At 40.9% G+C, this 23,753-nt stretch overlaps 1 protein-coding gene across 7 annotated transcripts in view; it reads right to left on the bottom strand.

Moving 5' to 3' along the window:
• Positions 1 to 23,753, bottom strand: part of PHC3 (polyhomeotic homolog 3) — a 191,882-nt gene that overhangs the window by 44,075 nt on the left and 124,054 nt on the right. For 6 of the 7 annotated variants that reach the window (XM_077290557.1, XM_077290558.1, XM_077290555.1 and 3 more), the window contains exons 8-11: positions 21,927 to 22,798; positions 11,143 to 11,299; positions 9,511 to 9,755; positions 6,216 to 6,375 (exon numbers count right to left, since the gene is read on the bottom strand). In XM_077290557.1, coding sequence (XP_077146672.1) covers positions 6,216 to 6,375; positions 9,511 to 9,755; positions 11,143 to 11,299; positions 21,927 to 22,798 — 1,434 coding nt within the window. The remainder of the gene's footprint in view (positions 1 to 6,215; positions 6,376 to 9,510; positions 9,756 to 11,142; positions 11,300 to 21,926; positions 22,799 to 23,753) is intronic. The other variant, XM_077290562.1, reaches the window with a different exon arrangement.

Here is a 23,753-nt window from a genome sequence, read left to right as displayed (position 1 = left end):
CTACCAAGTATAGATACATAAGCCCTTTTACTAAAGCAGTACAGCAGGGGTACAGACAAAGAAAAAGATTTCTCTATCAGGCATTATGAGGTCTGGTATTACGGAAGTTTGGCAAACAACCAGAAAATGCTACCTACTGCTGTTAAGCAAAAAGATTTGTGGGACCTTGGTCAAGCAGCTATGTCAGTTGTCCCTGACAACCAGACCAGAGTCCTGTGAACATCCTGCTACCTGCGACATCCCTGGTGCATCTTCTGATTATTATGTTGTCACGACACTGTACCACAAGTAGCAGAAAGTTTGCAGGGCTCTGGTCCAGTGGCCATAGACTACCGACAAGACCGCTGGACCAAAGTACTGAAAATATTTTTTACAGCCCTACTACTTACAGAAATGCAGAGGGCCTACTCTAGTGCAGGAGCAAGGATAATGTTGTGGGCCTGTTTTACAGGTTTTTTGGCAAGGCCTCGTACACTATGTCCAGTTAAGGGTAATACTATTGCTACTGCTTACCCAGACATTTTAGACAACTGTTTTCTTCCAACTCTATGAAGACCCTTTCCTTTGCTTAACCTGACTGCCTCTGTATACAAAGAGAACTCTACAATGAACGGGTTTTACAAGTTTGGTGTGGAGGGTCTTGAACAGATGCACAATGCACACATGTCTGATCTCACACATGTTCTTTTGGATAAATGGGTACAATTTCCCAAAGGCACATTACAGTCTTATGACAAGCTTTCCTAGAAGTGTGAAGACTGGCATAACCACAAGAGGAAGTCCAACTACATAGTAATGCCTATGGATTTGGAATAGGATGTCTGATAAGCTCATATAGGTTCACATACTTTTAGTAACAAGTGTGACTAGTAGTGATGAGCGAGTGTACTCGTTGCTCGGGTTTTCCAGAGCATGCTCGGGTGACTTCCAAGTATTTATGACTGCTCGGAGATTTAGTTTTCATCCCGGCAGCTGAATGATTTACAGCTACTAGCCAGGCTGAGTACATGTGGGGGTTGCCTGGTTGCTAGGGAATTCCCACATGTAATCAAGCTGGCTAGTAGCTGTAAATCATTCATCTGCCGGGATGAAAACTAAATCTCTGAGCAGTCATAAATACTCGGAGGTCACCCGAGCGTGCTCTGGAAAACCCGAGCAACGATTACACTAGCTCATCACTAGTGACTAGTATTATGTACAGGTGCTTCTCACAAAATTAGAATATCATCAAATAGTCAATTTATTTCAGTTCTTCAATACAAAAGGTGAAACTCATATTATATAGAGTCATTACAAACAGAGTGATCTATTTCAAGTGTTTATTTCTGTTAATGTTTATGATTATGAAAACCCAAAAGTCATTATCTCAGTAAATTAGAATAATTAACAAAAAACACCTGCAAAGGCTTCCTAAGTGCTTAAAAAGGTCCCCAAGTCTGTTTCAGTAGGCTCCACAATCATGGGGAAGACTGACGATTTGACAGATGTCCAGAAGGCAGTCATTGACACACTCCACAAAGAGGGTAAGCCACAAAAGGTCATTGCTAAGGAAGCTGGCTGTTCAGAGTGCTGTATCCAAGCATATTAACGGAAAGTTGAGTGGTAGGAAAAAGTGTGGTAGAAAAAGGTGCACAAGCAACCGGGATAACCGCACATTGAAAGGATTGTTAACAAAAAGGCCATTCAAAAATTTGGGGGAGATTCACAAGGAGTGGACTGCTGCTGGAGTCATTGCTTCAAGAGCCACCACACACAGATGTATCCAGGACATGGGTACAAGTGTCGCACTCCTTGGGTCAAGCCACTCATGACCAATAGACAACGCAAGAAGCATCTTACCTGGGCCAAGGAGAAAAAGAACAGGACTGTTGCTCAGTGGTCCAAGGTGTAGTTTTCAGATTAAAGTAAATTTTGCATTTCATTTGGAAATCAAGGTCCCAGAGTTTGGAGGAAGAGTGGAGAGGCACACAATCCAACCTGCTTGAGGTCTAGTGTGAAGTTTCCACAATCAGTGATGGTTTCGGGAGCCATGTCATCTGCTGGTGTAGGTCCACTGTGTTTTATCAAGTCCAAAGTTAGCGCAGCCATCTACCAGGACATTTTAGAGCACTTCATGCTTCCCTCTGCCATCAAGCTTTTTGGAGATGGAAATTTCATTATCCAGCAGGACTTTGTACCTGTCCACACTGCCAAAAGTACTAATACCTGGTTTAAAAACAACAGTATCACTGTGCTTGATTGGCCAGCAAACTCGACTGACCTTAACCCCATAGAGAAGCTATGGGGTATTGTCAAGAGGAAGATGAGAGACACCAGACCCAACAATGCAGACGAGCTGAAGGCTGCTATCAAAGCAACCTGGGCTTCCATAAGACCTCAGCAGTGCCACAGGCTGATCGCCTCCATGCCACTCCGCATTGATGCAGTAACTGATGCAAAAGGAGCCCCGACCAAGTATTGAGTGCATTTACTGAACATACATTTCAGTAGGCCAATGTTTCGGATTTTAAAATCATTTTTCAAGCTGGTGTTATAAAGTATTCTAATTTACTGAGATAATGACTTTTGGGTTTTCATTGGCTGTAAGACATAATTATCAACATTAACAGAAACAAACACTTGAAATAGATCACTCTGTTTGTAATAACTCTACCTAATATATGAGTTTCACTTTTTGTATGGAAGAACTGAAATAAATTAACTTTTTGATGACATTCTAATTTTGTAACAAGCACCTGTATGTAAATGACCTATTTTTTAGGCTAGTCTCTTAAAGAGAAATATGGAGTGTAATTTTTTAAGATCCAAGTCATTCCAATCTGCTAATTATGTCAGGGTGGGCCAACAATTTGATATTTATGGAGGCCTCAAACTCTACCTCAATGGCAGATATCTTGACATTCTTTTGCAACTCACTGTTTCTGGTTTAGGAAAAAAGTTTACCAATGTTTGCACAGGAATATTAGAAAAAGAAGAAATAAAGCATGTACACCCCATACCCTCTCTCCAGAATCAGCCCCCTGTAGTGTTTAATCTATATCCTGCTCCTGTACCTTATTCTAAAAGCTTTTATTCGTGTTTTAATTCTGTTCGCACTAAATACTTCACACAAAAGGTTCTTTCTGGGCCTCATGTTTCTTCTTTTTACATGCTTATATCAGCCACAATCAGTCTCTAATTTCTTGGTTCACATCTTTTTCATCTGTTATCAATGATAAAGAACCACCCCCACTTATTTTATAACTGTACACAAGCAAGGTTTCCTAAACTTAGCAAACCATGGACAGCTGGATCCAAAGAATGGGAATTTAAAGCTACTAAGCTACTTTACACTGTTTTTGTACCTTTAATTAAATGCATAAGCTGGGAAAAGTTCCCAACATTTGTGTGTCATGGATGCCTGTGATGGACACCACAGTGAAATGTCCGATGTATTGATGAGAGGGGTTTTGAGTGCAGAGACCTGCACTGATCACTGAAATGAAGGGACAGAAGCACACAGCTGAACAATCTGCCTCAGAAAAGTAAAGCAATTTTCTATAACTCCTAAACCCAGAGTATGATCAAATGCAATACCCAGCCTGACTGCTGGATCTCTTGGCCTGAGCTAAATGCCTCATTTATGCCTATCAGAGAATCATCTCAGGATGTGTGAAATTGGGTTAAAGGGGTATTCCCATCTCCAAGATCCTATCCCAATATGTAGTCTGTATAATAATAATATTAGCAAATGCCTCCAATTAGAAATGTAGTATAGTTTTTCTGATTCGGTATGTCTTTTTCCTCACGTGCAGGCATTGCAGGACCTTTGGTATCCATGGTTACGACCACCAATATAGTGACAGCTAACTTGTTGCTAGTGGTCGTAACCATGCACATGAGGAAAGACATAGTGAATCAGAAAAACTGTACCACATTTATAATTGGAAATATTTGCTAATATTATTATTATTACACCTACTACATATTGGGATAGGATCTTGGAGATGGGAATGCCCCTTTAAGTCAATAATTCATTCATCACGAAGTGTGCTTTCACATTGGGTCTAGTACATGCTTGGTGGCCACGTCGGAGCATACTTCCGAACCCGCCCCAACAAAACAGGATTTGGACACTGCCTTCTTTTATTTAATCAGATAACTTTTTTTTAAAGATAACAAAATAAAGCAGATATTACATATCACATATCCTTATTCATTTTACATTTTATGGTAAATTATCCCTCCCCCTCCTCGGAGACCACTCCAGCAGCGAACCGCGTTTCTTCCATTGTTAACAATGTCAAACATTATTCCCATTCACAGTAGATCTAACACTATATTATCATACACTGGTAACCCGGACAGCCTAGTAAAGACAATCCCAGTTGAACGGCCACAATGCGATCAATGGGGTCTCGGAACTGAAATCCTCACCAAACAAAACTTCTGACATGTTACTTCCGCAAATCAGAAGTTTCATGAAATGATAGGTACATTTTCAACAAATGCTGGAGAAAAATACTTACCATTAGATTCATGTAATCTGAGAGCTACATACTTGTTTCGTACTGGCCAACTTTTCTAGCAATAAACAGGGGTCCTGCTGAAACCACCTGTGAGCTTATAACATAGCATTACCTGCCTGCACCTCACCTTCTACATTCCAGTGTAAGATCTTCATAGAAGAAGCGCTTTTTCCTGGGCCTTGATTTTGGGACTTCTGTTTGGGGGGCACACTATTAAGACTGAGATTAGGGAGAATATCTCATAAAATTAAGAAAAAAACATCACTGCCCCAAATTATTACATTGACTTGAAAAAAACCCAAAACATCTACTTGCTGGATGACTAACTGATTGCATAAAAATGAACCGGTCCTTTCAAGAAAAGGAGCAGCTCTTTGCATTATTAACTGTGAAACTCCATCACGTTTTCATGGATAGACTTCACAGACCATGCCACAATGTATAGCTTCCTTAGATAAAGTCAACATTTCTTCTGCTAAAACAAATAATCATATGGTATTTACCTGTGAACCATTGCTCAAGAGAATCCCTGTTGTCAAGTGAATTGAGCTAGGCTGTGGACGTTTAGTCGGAGGGTGGCCGGATGTTTGCATATCTCATACTTGCAGCCGCCTGCTACTGGCAGCGAAGACTCCTGACAGTGTACACTATGAGGATTCACAAGTCTGCAGTTACATAGAGTGACTGTAGACTTTCATGTCAAACTTTGGAAATTGCAGCACGCCATATCTAAAGGCAATACATTTTTTTTTTTCATTTTAAGAAACATATCTAAGGAATGGGAACGCAAATCAACAGAAATACATATTAAGCAATGAGAATTCAAATGACCCAATATATACCATGACTCCTAAAATGCAAACAAAAACGTCAAGGTAAGCTGTCAGCTTTTACTTGGTGAGTTAAATGGTAATGAGAATGGGTTAACTGGAGGGGGGATGGTATCTATTTCTTAAGTCAGCAGATACACAACAAAAAGAGAGAGCCTGTAGGCAAATTCTTGGCCATGATGTAAAACTGTAAAAGACATGGCATCTACCAAGTGTCACTTAGATACTGCTGTCTCCTAATGCAGAAGTGGTGTCTTTGAGATGGCTGGGAATTGTACATGTATCATCCTGCTGCCCCATAAGAAATCAGCAGAAAGCCATATGGCAGAGAAATGCTGATTTTAAACTGAGCAACATTAATAAAGCAATAGGTGTCTAAATATTAGCCGTTAAGATTACTAGAAGCTGCTTTAGATACTAAAATTCTAACTGTATAGAAAAGTCAAATGGCACAATCTATGAAGAATATCCCCAGCAAACAGAGTGACCCGATGGGTGCCCGAAGGTAAAAGGAAAACTATTCACAAAGTTGCAGATCCCACATAGTAATATTACTTTCATATTGAATTAATAAAATTTAAAATTCAGTTTTTGAATGTCGGAAATTAAAACACAATTATGTAATAAGAGTGAACTAACAAGTGTCTTGTGGTTTTAATTTGGGAAAAGAGGAAAGTATTGTAGTCTCTTCACCACTAAGCACTCCTGATATCGAGATCTGTCTATATCACTCTTAGGAAGGATGAAGCAGGAATTAGTAAATCCTTGGTTGTACCAATGAATCGAAGAAACCTTCTGAAAATGTATAAAAAGGGTGGAAAAGGAAAATAATAAAAAAAAGGAAAAGTAAAAAGAAAAGAAAAAACACAAGACTAACCCTCAGCTGTTATATCGTCTACATCAGAGTCTGTGGAGTTATCTGGAAGCTTGGCCGTACTCTGAATATCCGACTCCATGTCAGTAAGGTTCATCATCTGTTCATCAAGTGTCACTTGCCCTTTGTCAAGTTCATCAACCAGTAGGGAAGAACGATTTACCTGTAATACAAAATGGTGAGTCTTAAAGGGAATCTGTCGCCAGGTTCTTGTTATGCGATTTGAGAGCAGCAGTATATCGTGGCTGAGAACGTAATTCCAGCGATGTGTCACTTGCTGGGCTGTTTGCTGTCATTTTGATATAGTCACTATTAATCTGCTGCAGATCTAGCAGTGCTCAAATGCTGAGCCCTGTATAACCCGGCCCACACCACTGATTGGCAGCTTTCTGTGTACAGTGTACATTGTCAGAAAGATGCTGATCAGTAATGGGTGTAAGATTTAATAGAGCATAAGACACCTAGTCCAGTAGTGCTAATCTTCTGCTGATAAAACACTGATTTTATAGAAACAGCAACACACAGCCTAGTAAGAAATATCAGTGGAATCAGGCTCTCAGACCCTATATCATGCTGCTCTCAGATTTTATACCAAAAACCTGCTGACAGATTCCACTTAATTTATTCATTATGAAGTGATATTTCTTAAGGGTTGTCAAGTGAGTCAAAAATTTTGTATAAAATGATCAGATTGGGTTCTAATAAATACAGTTGTGGTCAACGTTACTGGTACCTCTTCAGTTAGTTCATTAATATTATTATTATTATTACTATTTATTTATATAGCACCATTGATTCAAATGGTGCTGTACATGAGAAGGGGTTACATACAAATTACAGATATCACTTACAGTAGGCAAACTAACAATGACAGACTGATACAGAGGGGCGAGGACCCTGCCCTTGCGGGCTTACATTCTAGAGGATGGTGGGGAAGGAGGCAATAGGCTGAGGGTTGCAGGAGCTCCGGTGTTGGTGAGGCGGTAGCTCTGGTAGTGATGAAGAGGCAGCGGGGTCAGTGCAGGCTGTAGGCTTTCCTGAAGAGGTGGGTTTTCAGGTTCTGTCTGAAGGATCTGAATGTGGTTGATAGTTGGACGTGTTGGGGCAAAGAATTCCAGATTGGAGGATATTCGGGAGAAGTCTTGGAGGCGATTGGGTGAGGAGCGAATAAGTGTGGAGGAGAGAAGGAGGTCTTGGGAGGACTGGAGATTACGTGAGGGAAGATATCGGGAGATTAGTTCTGAGATATATGGAGGAGACCAGTTATGGATGGCTTTGTAGGTCAATATTAGTAATTTAAACTGGATACGCTGAGGGAATGGGAGCCAGTGAAGAGATTTGCAGAGGTGGGAAGCGGAGGAGTAGTGAAGAGAGAGATGAATTAATCGGGCAGCAGAGTTAAGGATGGACTGGAGATGTGCAAGGGTGTTAGCAGGGAGGCCACAGAAAAGGATGTTGCAGTAGTCGAGGCAGGAGATGATGAGGGCATGCACAAGCATTTTAGTAGATTGACAGTTGAGGAAAAGATGGATTCTGGAGATATTTTTGAGCTGGAGGCGACAGGAGATGAAAAGAGCTTCGATGTGCGGTTTGAAGGACAGGGCAGAGTCAAGGGTTACTCCGAGGCAGCGGACTTCCGATCAGTGGGGTCTGACACCTAGCTACTCCTCTGCTTCCCCATTGGTCAGCTGTAACCAACTCCAGTTTATATATGAACTCACATATTTGATACAAAAAAGCACAAGACAACAATTAAAACAATCCCGGGACACAAATACTGGCTCCCGCTGTTCACTTTCAAACAAAAAAACTTAAATCAAAATAACCTGTTATTAGTTAGACTCCCTGTCCCCACCTTGCCAGTTCTGACATGCCTTTGATTGGCCTATGACTGGTGGTTTTCATGCTAAAAAGGTTCCATGTTCAATACAATATCAAACTGTCAGAACAGACCAGAAATGCTACTATTACCAAGCGCAAGTAGTCTAAACAGTGCAAGACTATCTCCAAAGACATTCACATCCTGACTTCAACAGCTCAACATTTTGAGAAGTTTAATGCTCATGGAACCAAACAAGAACCCTACAGAACATGGTGGAAAGTAAATGAGAAAATCCTACGAAAGCTGGTTTGAAATGTGGCACAGTACCATGTACAGAATCCAAAGAATTTCAGGCTGAGCTAAAGACATAAGTAAGGATGTCAATACTTATACCATATGAAACACACTGAACAAAACAGTTGCTCTATGGGCAAAGGCCAAGGATTACCCCAGTGCTCAACGAAAGGAATAAAAGAGAGAATTAACTTTTCCTGAAGCTGCAAAGACAATCCAACCACGAACAGATGAATCCAAGAACTCTTTGGCAGTATACCAATATGAAGTCTAAATATATATATATATTTTATGATTCATCATCTCTTTTTAAAAGTGACTGAATATACGGTGACAGGTTAACATTTTTGTTGCATGTATGTTGCATATATTGGGACATGCTATTAAAGTATTCCAATAATAAACAGTTGCTAAATATTGACTTATTTCTGAAAGTATTGGGTGTTTAATAATAAACAATTATAAGTGCCAATAATGACAACCATACCTGTAAAACTAGCAATACTCGCCAATCCCCCACAAATCTAGCTACAACTCTGCTCGTTCCCCTCATGTCCCCCCGATCTTTATCTCCTGCTGCAGTGTTGACATCCATGCAAGGATCGGTGACTGTTACAGCCAATGAAAGCAGTCACATGCTACTGTATCAAGACATTATAACTACAGGAAAAGCTGGAAACCATTGAGGATCTGGGCTGCTCTAATGGGGTACTAATTTGGTGAGTTTTGCTTATTTTATTTTTTTCTACGCACATTCTGAGCGAAGAATAACACATTTTTTCTCTACATACAACCTGTTTAAATGCCAGGAAATTAATATAAAAGATGTAGTAATGTCATAAAACTTGCGCTAGAAAAATCTGCTTTTGGAAGTCTTTCAACAACTGTCCTCATCAGTAAATGAAGATCAATATTTCTTGTTCCTTCCAAAAAGACTTGGGTATATGAGCAAAACACAAAATAAAAAAAAATAGTAGGAGTATGCAGAAAAAGAACATATAATATAGAAAACACATAGGGCCTGATTCTGCAAAACTAGTAGAAATTAGAGACAAATGTTAAAGCAGTACAGTGCTGTAAATAATTGTCTGCAATCAGTCTGGTGACTGATTCTAGAGTCAGCATTTATAAGACAGATTACCTTTTTATCATGACTACTAAAGTGACCATACTTGTACTTACAGGAAATGGTTCTAGGCCTTCTTGAATAACAAATCCCTCAATGACATGGGTGAGAATCTGTGGTTTCACGATGGCTTGAGGAAGCTTGCTCTCCAACCCTGGAATGCTATTCGGCTTCTGTGTACTATTGCTTCTTGTAGTAGCAGCTGGTAGAAGTAGTGGTGGTGCTGGGATAGAGGCATATGAATTGTCAGATGGGGACTTGATAACTGAGGCACTAACTGAAGAAACCGCTGTTGGGAGACCTTGAAATTTAGAGAAACAGAATTTCACTATAACCAAGTACAGCAACATATCATATGTTAAACAGCTAATAGGTCACGTGATATCCTGAGGATAGGTCATCAATATCAATTTTGGGGAATCTGACACCTGCACCAATCAGCTGTCATTAACTGCGATGGCGGCTGGAAGTAAACAATGAAAGGAGCTGATGTGTAATCTTCTCAGCCACACATTGCCATCCACTCTATTTGAGTGGGCAGATGCTCTATCAGCATTTTGACAGCACTACAGGTGTTGGGACTTCCTTCCCCTCACTTAGCAGCCTGCATTGCATCAGCCATTGTGAAATGACTTGCCTGCCTAAAGGTACCGTCACACTCAGCGACGCTGCAGCGATATAGACAACGAGCCGATCGCTGGAGCGTCGCTGTTTAGGTCGCTGTAGAGACGTCAAACACAGCAGCTCCAGAACGATGCAGGAACGATCCTGTGACGTAACGGTGACTCACTTATCGTTCTCACAGGTCGTTAGCTCCATGTAAAACATTGCTGACATCGTTGCTTTTGCTGTCAAACACGACGATACATGCCGATCTACGACCAAATAAAGTTCTGGACTTCTAGCTCCGACCAGCGATATCACAGCGGGATCCAGATCGCTGCTGAGTGTCAAACACAACGAGATCGCTAACCAGGACGCTGCAACGTCACGGATCGTTGTCGTTCTCGTTGTAAAGTTGCTGAGTGTGAAGGTACCTTTAAACTAAGAGCCCTTTCTCCGCACTGCTGTCTGTACACATAGTAGGTCAAGAACAAAAAGTCAAGGACTCTCCCGGTAAGAAAAGCTGTCCTCCCCCCATCCTGTAAACTGTCTCAGGGTCTCTGATGCTACAGATCGATTACACTAGGCTGCAGGCAATGGACAGTAAGTTAGAAGTAAAGACAAAACTTTTATGTAAGTATTGGTATTGTCTGATGGAAAGCTGAAAACTTTATTTTGGGTAAACAAAGTTCTTTGAAATTTTGTTAGTCATTATACTGGCCATTAGATCAGCCTATGTTTATTGGCACAACACTAATCACTCGAATAAGTGGGAAATATGAATAGCAGAAATGCAGGTACTGCAGAGATTACTCATTTAACTGAACAAAAACAATAGTGGAAAATAACCACTGTATATATCTCCAGCTGCATGCAGAAACCGGAGAAGTTATGAAGAATAAAAAAAAGAGTTACTGTATACTACTTTTTTTACATTTCTCTACAAAACCTAAAAAATCAACCAGCAGCCTTACTGAATATCACAGAACTTTCAATGGCAATCCTCCAATGATCACTTTATGTGTATCGGCCAAAGCTCATCAAATTCAGAAACATTACCATGGAATATATATTGTTATTTTTACCTTGCATGATATGATCTACAGGAAGCTCCTCGCCATTCTCTAAAGGAACTGCAGGGGGAGACAGTGTTGGAGGTGTGGGGGTCTGAGTAATCACACGTACACATTCGTGTTGCTCCATTGGCACTTCTTCAGGACACAAATGTTCTACTTGGTAAACCTGGATAGGAACAGCAGATGTCCATTAGAAACAATGCAGCTAATCAAAACATTTCCTTTATTTTAACCTTAGAACTCAAACTTTAGCCAACAATTTTAATTGAAAGGTCAAAAAAGTGCTAAAACATTCAGTTTGGATGTTCTGTAAAATGTGCAAACAGAAATGTTTTAAAAAAATGACTATGTCCTCCATAAAAAGTGAAACATAAGCTCCGTTACTCTGTAGAGATAGGATAGCGCACGTAACCATTACAGTTTATGGTGCTGTTCAGGTGTTTCTATTTTCGAGGACCTGATAAAACACGCTCATTAGTGATGAGTGCACATGCTCTAACAACAAACAACAAACCTAAAGACTAACCGTTGTTTTAATTTTTATTTCATTAATCAACAATACATGAAAATAAACAGTTTGTAATGCATGTTAGCAGAAAAATTTGCTTTTTTCACGGACAGGACTGATTGATCATGCTCAAAACTCAATTCTGGAGAAAAATCTGTATTTCGTGAAGACAGATTTTTACACTACTGAGATGTGAGATGATAGTTGCTACTGATAAGATTCTATTAATCCCATAATCCAACATTCAATTGGCAATAGCACTTCAGTTATACATGATTACAAAGGTGTACCTATTAAGGTATGAAGTGACATAAAAGGTAGTGAATAAAAATTTTTCACGAGAAGATGGCAGTTTTATAGTATGTCTGCTCTTGGGAAGTGTCCTCCAAAAATGGTTATATGAGTTTACTTAGAAAGGGGGTGGACGTCACAGCGTCTCCTGATTTCCCCTTTTAGTCCATTACCCAGAGGAGAACATGAACCAAGAAAAGCATAAGTAATCACAACAGGCATTGATTTAATTTAAAGTAAAAAAAAATGTTATTCACTACCTTTTGTGTCACTTCATACCTTAATAGGTAAACCTTTATAAGATTCTATGTGGATATGAGGGGGAGAAGATCTATCCTCTTTTTTCTCACTTCCTTCCTTCTACATACAGTAGGTACAGAAAGTATTCAGACCCCTTTAAATTTTTCACTCTTTGTTTCATTGCAGCCATTTGGTAAATTCAAAAAAGTTCATTTTTGATCACATTAATGTACACTCTGCACCCCATCTTGACTGAAAAAAAAACTGAAATGTGGAAATTTTTGCAAATTTAAGAAAAAAGAAAAACTGACAAACTGACTGGCATAAGTATTCAGACCCTTTGCTCATACAATATTATTTAAGTCACATGCTGTCCATTTCCTTGTGATCCTCCTCTATATAAGACCTCATAGCTCACAGTGCATGTAAGACCAAATGAGGATCATGAGGTCAAAGGAACTGGCCAAGGAGCTCAGAGACAGAATTGTGGCAAGGCACATATCTGGCCAAGGTTACAACACAATTTCTGCAGTACTCACAATTCCTAAAAGCACAGTGGCCTCCATAATCCTTAAATGGAAGAAGTTTGAGACCACCAGAAGTCGTCCTAGTCCTGGCCTTCCAGCAAAACTGAGCAATCGTGGGAGAAGAGCCTTGGTGAGAGAGGTAAAGAAGAACCCTGTATAAAAGCCCGCATAGAGTTTGCTAAAAACACATGAAGGACTCCCAGACTAAGAGAAATAAGATTCTTTGGTCTGATGAGATGAAGATAGACCTTTTTTGGTGATAATTCTAAGCGGTATGTGTGGAGAAAACCAGGCACTGCTCATCACCTGCCAAATAAAATCCCAACAGTGAAACATGGTGGTGGCAGCATCATGCTATGGGGGTGTTTTTCAGCTGCAGAGACAGGAAGACTGTTTGTCATTGAAGGAAACATGAATGCGGCCAAGTATAGAAATATCCTGGATGAAAACCTCTTCCAAAGTGCTCTGGACCTCAGGCTTGGCCGTAGGTTCACCTTCCAACAAGACAATGACTCTAAGCACACAGCTAAAATAACAAAGGAGTGGCTTCAGAACAACTCTGTGACCATTCTTGACTGGTCCAGACAGAGCCCTGACCTAAATTCAATTGAGCATCTCTGGAGAGACCTGAAAATGGCTGTCCACCAACGTTCACCATCCAACCTGACAGAACTGGAGACGATCTGCAAGGAAGAATGGCAGAGGATCCCCAAATCCAGGTGTGAAAAACTTGTTGCATCATTCCCAAGAAGACTCACGGCTGTACTAGCTCAAAAGGCTGCTTCTACTCAATACTGAGCAAAGGCTCTGAATACTTATGACCATGTGATATTTCAGTTTTTCTTTTTTAATAAATTTGCAAAAATTACTACATTTTTGTTTATTTTTCAGTCAAGATGGGGTGCAGAGTGTACAAATGACTGCAAAGAAACAAAGGGTGAAAAATTTAAAGGGGTCTGAATACTTTCTGTACCCACTGTAGAATCTTATCAGTAATAACTGCCATCTCTCAGATTTGACCAGGGAATTTTCAAAATGAATGATCAGGCCTGGCAGAGAAAGAAGCAGATTTCTCTGATAAGATATATTACAAAGTTGCTTATTTTCATGTGTCTCAATTGATTTATGAAATAAAAATTAAAACTACTGATACGCTAAATTTTGCTTAACTCCTTTACCCTCCAAGCCTGTTTTCACCTTCCTGACCAGGCTAAATTTTACAATTCTAACCACTGTCACTTTATATGGTAATAACTCTGGAATGCTTCAACTTGATCCCACTGATTCTGACATAGTTTTTTCGTGATATATTGTACTTCATGATAGTGGTAAAATTTATTCGGTATAACTAGCATTTGATTGTGAAAAAAACGGACATTTGGCAAAAATGTGGAAAATTTCTCAATTTTCAAACTTTGAATTCTTATGCCCTTAAATCAGAGAGATGTGTCACACAAACTAATTAATAAATAACATTTTCCACATGTTTACTTTACATCAGCACAATTTTTGACACATTTTTTTGGTTAAAAATAACAAGAGTTAAATGTTAACCAGCGATTTCTAATTTTTTCAACAAAATTTACAAAACCATTTTTTTAGGGACCACCTCACATTTGAAGTGACTATGAGGGGCCTATGTGATAGAAAATATCAAAAAGTGGCACCATTCTAAAAACTGCACCCCTCAAGGCGCTCCATCACTCCTGAAAAATGTTTCCCGATTACATGTTGGGTATTGGCACAATCTGGAAAAAATGGACCTCAGTTTGTTGTAAAAAAAAATTCCTATCAGACCTTAGAAAAATTAAAAACTTGGGGCTAAAGCAATAACTAATAATAGTTATTTCATAGATTTACGCAGAAACCCCAGTGTAAGCGCTCAGCACAGGATAAATGTGCGCTGAGCCTTACTGCGATCTTTGGGAGGCAGAATGTACAAAATAGGTCTTGAAGAATTGGTCTTATTATTTTTTTTACGCCGTTCCTCATGTGGTATAAGTGCTTAGAAGACTTTATTTTCCAGGTCAGTACAATTACTGCAATATCAGATTTATATCGGTTTTTATGTTTGGCTACTGTCACACTAAGGCCTCTTTCACACTTCCATCTTCTGCTGTGCGTCGTTGTGCAGTAAAATGACGTATCGACGGACGTCCCAAAAATAGTGAAAAACGTGTGTGACGCTTCCAGTGTAATGACGGATGCGTCGTTTGTGTTGTTGCCACAATTTCAATGGAGAAATTTCCGGGAAAAAAGAGAGAGAGCGAGAGAGAGAGAGAATTTTTTTCCGGGTCTGAAAATATTTCCGGGCATTCTCACAATGAAAAAACGGGATCCGTCGCTGGATTCCTGCGAGTGACGGTCAGCAAGGGATCCTGCGTCCATAGGCTTCCATTGTAGCCAACGACGGACAACGCAGGACCCGTCGCTGAACAATTTTCCGACGTGGACAAAAAACGTTCCTCTGAATGTTTTTTGTTCACGACGGACCGCTATTTTGCGATGGATCCAGTGCACGACGGATGAAACGGATGGCCATCCCTCACAATCCATCGCTAATACAAGTCTATGGGAAAAAACAGGATCCTGTAAATTTTTTTGCAGGATCCTGTTTTCTCACAAGACGACGTATCTCGACGTGACACAGCTGACGGAAGTGTGAAAGAGGCCTAAAAGACGCTTTTTTGCATCCCAATATATTGAGAACTATAATTTATCCATATTTCGTCTGACACATGACATTTTTTGATCGCTTTCTATTCTGATTTTTGGGAGGCAGAATGAATAAAAACCAGCAATACAGGATTTTTTTTTTTTTATGTCGTTCAGCTTGTGGTAAAATTGATAAGGCAGTTATATTCTTCGAGTCACTACAATTACAGCGATACCATAGATATATCCTTTTTTTTATGTTTTTGTGTTTTTTACACAGTAAAAAATATTTTATACAAAAAAAATTATTATTTTTGCATCGCTTTATTCTGAGAGCTCTAACTTTTTTTTTCCTCTGATGGAGCTGTATGGCAGCTTGTTTTTTGCAGGACAAGATGACGTTTTCAGCGGTACCATGTTTATTTTTATTCTTCTTTTTGATTGTGTTTTATTCTACTTTTTGTTCAGTGGTATGAAGATAAAGCATTGTTTTTTGCCTTGTTTTTTATAAAAAATTTTTATGGTGTTTACTAAAGGGGTTAACTAGTGGGACAGCTTCATAGGTCAGGTTGTTCCGGACACGGCAAGACTAAATATGTGTACTTTTAATGATTTGGTTTTTTTTCATAAAATTATAAATTTATGGGTACAACATATTTAGATTTTTTTACTATTATTTTTTTTTATTTTGTCCCATCCCACTATAGGACTTTAATTTTTTGCAGTCTGATCTCTTGTATAGCATGGGGATACAGCAGCAGCCCTATGCTATGCAAACTGTCAGCGCAGCATTGACAGATAAAGCTGTTGATCATGCTCTGCGCATGATCAGCAACTTTCCTAGCTCCGGTGACCCGGATGTCATTATGACAACATTGGGTCGCCATGGCAATAATCGAGCGGGTCTCCGATCCAAAGGCAGAGAGGATGTCTTCCCTCCCGAAATGCTGCGATTGCATTCGATCGCAGCATTTAGGGGGTTAAAGTGTCGGGAGCAGTGCGGGACCACTCCTGACACTGAGTACCGGGTGTCAGCCATCAGAATCAGCTGACACGGTGGAGATCGCGCACGCACAGCCTGAGTGCGAGCAAAATCGCCGGGACGTATCCATACATCCCAGGTCAATTAGACCCAAGTCACAGGGACATATGGATATGTCTCAGGTGGGAAAGGGGTTAAACATTGAATCGGGAACAAGCAAAGCTTAAAGAGAATCTGACACCAGGTTTTTGATACTCCATCTAAAGGTAGCACAATATAGGGGCAGAGACCTTGAGCTATGTATCACTTAGTGGGATGCTTGATATAATTTTGATAACATCAGAGTCAAGATAGAAGGGAGTGAACAAAAAGGGTAAGATCTCATATAGAAAGGATAACAATATACAAAAAAACAAAACAAAATGGAGAATACTTGAAATGGAGCAATAAAATAAATCATTGCTTTCTATTTTTCCATCCCCATAGCGGTAGAAGGACTTGACGGACAAGTTGCACTTTTAAGTGACACCATTCATTTTGAAATGTGATGCACATGAAAGCGCGAAAAAGCTGGGGAAAAAAATCCAAGTGTGTTAAAATTGCAAGTGCAATTTCGCAATTGTTTTTGTTTTATCTATCATTTTCATTAAATGGTAAAACTGACCAGGTAATATGATTCTCCTAGTCCGTAAGAGTACGCAGATACCAAACATGTATGTTTTTTTATATAAGTGGGGAAAACAAATTTGGAAATTTGTAAGAAAACAAAAATGTCACTTATGTTGCCATTTTCCAAGACCTGTAGAATCTTCATTTTTCAGGCTATGGAGCTGTATGAGGACTTATTTTTTGATTGAGTGATACCGTTTTGGAGTAGATAAAGTGTTTTGATCGCCTCCTATTGCAATGGTGCGGAAGCCAAACAAATTTAATTCTGAAGTTTTGATTTTTTTTCTTGTTACGCTTTTTACCGATGTTTATTTATTTTATATTTTGATAGATCGGACATTTCAGAATGCAGCAAAACCAAATATGTACATTTTTATTGTTTTATTTGTAATGGGACAATAGGGGGTTGATTTGAACCTGCATTTTTTTTTTCATATTTTTAAAAACTTTTTTTCTCACTATTTACTGTGTTTAATAGTCCCCTTAGGAAACTTGAATCTGCAATCATTGCTATACATAGCAGTGTTTCACCACTGCCTTTTATAGGTGAAATCACAATCTCTTATGAACGCAGTAGAATTGTATTGACAGGACTGGGGGTCATCAGCAGACCCCTGGCTGTCATGACAACCCATTGGCACCCTGCGGTCACGTGACAGTGGAGCCGATGGGCGAGATGAATGACTCAATTCCGGATGGTGCATGTTAAATCCTTTTGTCAGTGATTGACAGGGTAATTTAACTGGTTAACAGCAGCAGGTGAAGCTCAGATCCACCCAAGGCTGTTAGAGGGGTTATGACCCCAATGGCAGAGGGTCTCAAAAGTACATACCAAGTCTGCCAACATAAAAAACCAGCTCATAGGGCAGTGGTAACTGGGCTAACCGCATATCTAATCCTAGCACCACAAATAGCAGCAGCCGGGGAACGTGCCTACGTTGGTTCTAGACGTCTCGCGCCAGCCGGAGAACTAACTAACCCTAGAAGGGAAAAGATAGACCTTTCTTGCCTCCAGAGAAAAGACCCCAAAAGTTGGATACAAGCCCCCCACAAATAATAACGGTGAGGTAAGGAGAAAAGACAAACGTAAGAATGAACTAGATATTTAGCAAAGAGAGGCCCACTGACTAATAGCAGAATATAGTAAGATGACTTATATGGTCAGCAAAAACCCTATCAAAATATCCACGCTGGATATTCAAGAACCCCCGAACCGTCTAACGGCCCGGGGGGAGAATACCAGCCCCCTAGAGCTTCCAGCAAAATCAGGAATCACATTTAGTACAAGCTGGACAGAAAATAAGAGCAATACAGATAACCAAAAAACAAGGAAGCAGGACTTAGCTTAATTTTGCAAGAACCCGGACCAGCAGACAGGAGCAAACAGAAAGGATCTGATTACAACGATGCCAGGCACTGGACTGAGGATCCAGGAAGTTTATATAGCAACACCCCTGGACTAACGACCCAGGTGGGTGCCAAACTGAGGAAAGACAATCCCAGAGTCATATCACTAGTGACCACAAGAGGGAGCCAAAAAAGTCTAATTCACAACATAGAGGCACTTGAAGTGCGGGGAAAGATGCAGGATCAGCGTTGGAGCCCGCGTCAAAGTCAAGAAGAAAATAGACTCAGGCAGTCAACTTAAGCAGAGCTTGTTTGTGATTTAATGTAGTCATCAAATTAAACGTTTCGGCCACAGTGGACGGCCTTCTTCAGTAACAATATTTAGGGAGAGATGAATGCATAGATAAACGTGTATTAATATCCCACATCGGCACAGTGGCAGCAAAAAGTCTGCATATGGGAGAGGTGTCCGGACCGTTATACCGGTAAATAATAGGAGCCAAAGCAGGGCAGCGTGCCGGCGTGGCAGACAGAGACGTGAAATCCACCGCTAGTCACAGCCAAAGTCAAGAACATGACCAGTCATCATGTACGGAGAAAGATGTAGGCTTGCAGTTTTATTGACCTGCTAGAGAGGGATCATTTCTAATGGGCCTTTGCCCCCTTTAGGCCTTTTTTTGGATTAGACAACCCTTCCCAGGTCATTTATCTGAATTTGTGGTTATTTAAACTGTATTAAATCATGGTACTAGTGCACTGATTTAATAGCAAACCCGTATCTAGCTTGTGGAAGAGATAGACAAGGGAATTAGGTGCTATGTGCACTGAGATGCATGGGAGAGCACAACAGGAGTGCGGTCTGATGTAGGGAGATGAGGAGAGACCTTCCAGATCATGTGAATGCCAGTCATAAAGTGTATCATAGCTGGGGAGCGCATTACTACAAGGTGTGTTGTACATATATTTCTAATTGTGCTATCGACATGAAATTCTCACTAGATGTCATAACAACCCTTCCAATCCACACAGGCAAATAAATCAAACCATAAATGTCCATAAATTAAGTTATGTGTAATAATAACACAGGGAAATATGTAATAATGACACAGGATAAAGTATTGAACACGCTTACGGAAATCTACCGTATTTAATACTTTGCAAGTTAGAAAATTGGTGACATGTTCAATACTTATTTCACCCACTGTAGCTGTCAGATGAACAACCGTGCACTCAACCGATAGCTATCTCATGTTTATGGGGGCCTTTATTCATATGCAGTGGCTCATATTTATGTGTATAGGTGATAAGTATTGAGCCTGTAAAAAAAACCTTCTATAAGGAGTAAATGCAACAAAGACTCCCTTTCTGTTGCCATACAACCTTCCATCTGGGTAGACATAGCCTTTATGTCAGCCATCCCAGTCATTGCAAAACTAACACAATGCTGAAAATTTTAGCTTTTTAACAGCTGGACACTACTGCTTTCCTTTTTTGTTAGGGTATGTTCACACGTTCCTGATTTCAATCCTTTTTTTTGAGGACTAAAACCGCAGCTCTTGGCAGAAAACGCAGGTGCGTTTTTTGTGCGTTTTTTATGCGTTTTTGATGCGTTTTTTGATGCGGTTTTTGATGCGTTTTTTTATGCAGTTTTCTCTGCAGATTGTCTGTGTTTGACACAAATAAAGCTTTAACTGCAGTGGGGAAAAAAAAAAAAAGAAATGATGTTATTTCCTTGTCCAACCCTTTTCTTCTTCCATCCTCCATTTTGGGACTAAACACCAAAATGAGTGGACGTGTTTTGAATGACAGCGCTCCGCAGAGTGCTGAGCGTAGGCCAGATCACAGCCCGCGGATCCAGCTCTATCCAGCTATTTAAGTCTACGTTCACATTTGCGGTCTGCGCCGCAGCGTCGGGCGCCGCAGCATGCGCCCCTATATTTAACATGGGGGCGCATGGACATGCGTCGCACTTGCGTTTTGCGCCGCATGCGTCACTGCAGTGCACGCATCCGGGCGCAGAAAGTTGCATTTTTGCTGCGTCCAAAATCAATCAAAAAAAGGACGCATGCGGCGCAAAACGCAGCGTTGTGCATGCGTTTTGCTGCGTTTTTGTTTGCGTTGTGTGTTGCGGCGCCGACGCTGCGGCGCACAACGCAAATGTGAACATAGCCTAAGTGCCACGTATTTAAGTGCCACGTATTTAAGTGCCACGTATCATGTATTTCAGTGCCACGTATCACGTATTTAAGTGCCACGTATTTTAGTGCCACGTATTTAACTGCAACGTATTTCAGTGCCACGTATCACGTATTTAAGTGCCACGTATTTAAGTGCCACGTATCACGTATTTAAGTGCCACGTATTTAAGTGCCACGTATCACGTATTTAAGTGCCACGTATTTAAGTGCCACGTATCACGTATTTCAGTGCCACGTATCACGTATTTAAGTGCCACGTATCACACATATATATAACATATAACACACTGACAGGAGCCATAGTTCCTGTCGGTGTGTCACTGCGCATGCGCGAGCGAGTTTACCGGCGGTCATTGACCCCGGCACTCTCGCTTAACGGCAGTGCTGCGTGGGAAAGTTCAACGCAGCTGTACTGCTGTTAACCGAGACGCCGGAGCCATTGAACTCCGGAACAGTACGCGATACACTGCTAGGAGCTTCGCTCCTGGCAGTGTATCGCCGGAGAGCAGCCGATCAGCGTGGGACACTCGTTTTATGGATTCTGCGGACAGGGAGTATGGATTTGATTTTTTGATTTTGGGATTTTATCTAGGGGATCGAGGGCTTCGCCTACCAGTGTGCTGTTGGTGAGTATATACTCTGTGTTATATGTTGTATGTACTGTGTGTCATGTATGTGTATTGTGTGTTTTGTGTAACTTTACAACTGTGCTAAGTCGCCGGACACAGGGACAACTCTCCCATCCTAATACTGGATGGGAGTAGTAGTCCCATACGGCGACTTAGCACAATGGTGGCACTAGCGTCGCATGGGGACACACACACACACACACACACACACACACACACACATACACATACCAAATCAATCAAACGGCCGACACGATCCCCATGCGACGGTATGCCTCCATGTCTCTCCGCCCACGCACTTCCGGCCGCTTCCCCGCACTTCCTGCTGCAGCGGTTCTGCACCACAAACCGCAATAAAACCCGCAGATATATTTTTGATCTGCGGGTTTTACTGCGGGTTTGACCTCACAATGGAGGTCTATGGGTGCAGAACCGCTGCTGTTCTGCACAAAGAAGTGACATGCTCCTTCTTTTTTCCCGCAGCTATTCAGCGCGGCTTTTTTTTGGAAATTCAGGATCGTGTGCACAGTGGTTCCTGTTTTCCATAGGGTACATTGTACTGTACCCTGCATGGAAAAAAGCCGCGGTAAAAAACGCACTGTGTGAACATGGCCTTAGTGGTTTATTCCTGTTTAGGAACAGCCACTTAACAACCAAATATGGAAGCCACTGTGACAGGTTGCTGCTCTTTCCAGATGTTTAGCTGCATATCTGAGCAGAGGTGCCAACCTCAAACTGGTAACTTACCACTGGTGTCTCCACTTGTGCTGATGGTATGTGCAGGTTTACTGCAACAGTCTGAGGTGGTGGAAGGGTCTGGAAAGGCAGCTGAGCGAGAGCTTCGGCAGCAGGAAGTTCTTCTTCTGTTAGTAATGCATTCTGCACCAAGACCTGGCCTGGAGTTAGGATTTCTGGCTGTACCGATATGGCCTGTATGGACTGTAGGGGCAGAGACTGGAGCTGGGAAGCGGGGCATGCGGGCAGATTTGGGGAGGTTGCTATTGTTGACGGCAAGGACTGTAGTGATGACTGCATTGGGTCTATGGGAGATAGTAACTGTTGGGCAGTGGATGCTATTGTCTGTTGATGTGATGTTCCAGTATGGCTTCCTGGGGTCAGTGTAGATGTACAATGTGTTGGAATGACAATCTGTGGTGATGGATGCAATGTGCTCTGTAGATGTGTATTTTCTCTGGATGGAAGTGTTGACTGCACTAGCAGAGGCGGCTGAGAATGAATTAGGGCTTGTGGGTGAATGATTATAGTTGGAGACTGACATGGGGACTGTGCTGGTGAGGGTGACACCACTACAGATTGCTGAACAGCGGGTGTGAGTGTTGGAGATGGAGGAGGAGGAGTTGGGGCTGGGGTACTGTGATGGGCATGAGCACTGCTGGGAAGGGACAGGAATGCCGGACTCTGAATTGGCACACAGTGTTGGGCAGAGGAGGAATCCAAGGCTGGATTATGTAAGGTAATGGTCTGAATCTGATGCCGATGTTGTATCTGCTGCTGCTGTTGTAGTATCATTTGATGATGCGGCAGCTTTGGGGGATCGGGGTGAATTTGGATTGTTGGGTGTTTAACCAAAGGATGTGGCTGGACTGACGAATATGACACTGTGAAAAGAAATAGCAAAATATGTACTAAGCAAATCAATAAAGACATTGTATAGCAATACTTATATGTTACATCACTGAAGTGTTTCATATGAGTTATCCCTACTAAAACTAGTGAATCTTTTACGACATGGTATTCATCACATACATATAGTATTCGTTTCTTTGTAACTGCCACTTAACAAGGTGGAAAATATTGTCTCTCTGTTGTGATACTGAAGTCAGTAGCAGACGTCTGCATTTCTACTAAAAGGCGTCCTATTACAGCCACATTTCCCAAAAAGTTGGGTGGGATGGGAAGATGGGAGTGTTAAGTGTAGAACTGGCAGAGTGTGAAAACATACAAAATGGACTATAAGGACATTAAAATGGCTACCATTGTAATAAGTTTTCCATATAGTCATGGCTGAAAGTGTTGGCACCCTTGCAGTTGTTCCAGAAAAGGAAGAATTTCTCCCAGAAAATTATTGCAGTTACACATATTTTGTTATACACATTTATTTCCTGTTTAGAGAAAAAGGCACATTGGATATAATTTCACACAAAACCCCCAAAATTGGCAGGACAAAATTGTTTGCACCTTTCTAAGATTGTGGGTAAACAACTTTTGTTTCAAGAATGTGATGCTCGTTCAAACGCACCTGTGGCAAGTAACCGATAAACCAGATAAAAAGGGTAAAAGTTGACTCAATCTTTGCATTGTGTCTGTGTGTGCCACACTAAGCATGGAAAACAGAAAGAGGAGAAGAAAACTGTCTGAGGACTTGAAAACCAAAATTGTTGAAAAATATCAACAATCTCAAGGTTACAAGTCCATCTCCAGAAATCTTGATGTTCCTTTGTCAACGGTGCGCAAAATAATCAAGTTTACAAACCATGGCATTGTAGCTAATCTCCTTGGACGTGGACAGCAAAGAAAAATTGATGAAAGGTTGCAATGCAGGAGTGCCTGGAT

This window comes from Ranitomeya variabilis, chromosome 2 (assembly GCF_051348905.1).
Source record: "Ranitomeya variabilis isolate aRanVar5 chromosome 2, aRanVar5.hap1, whole genome shotgun sequence".
NCBI lineage: Eukaryota > Metazoa > Chordata > Amphibia > Anura > Dendrobatidae > Ranitomeya > Ranitomeya variabilis.
Note: the sequence above shows the minus strand (reverse complement) of the source record. Positions and strands in the feature narration are given on the sequence as shown.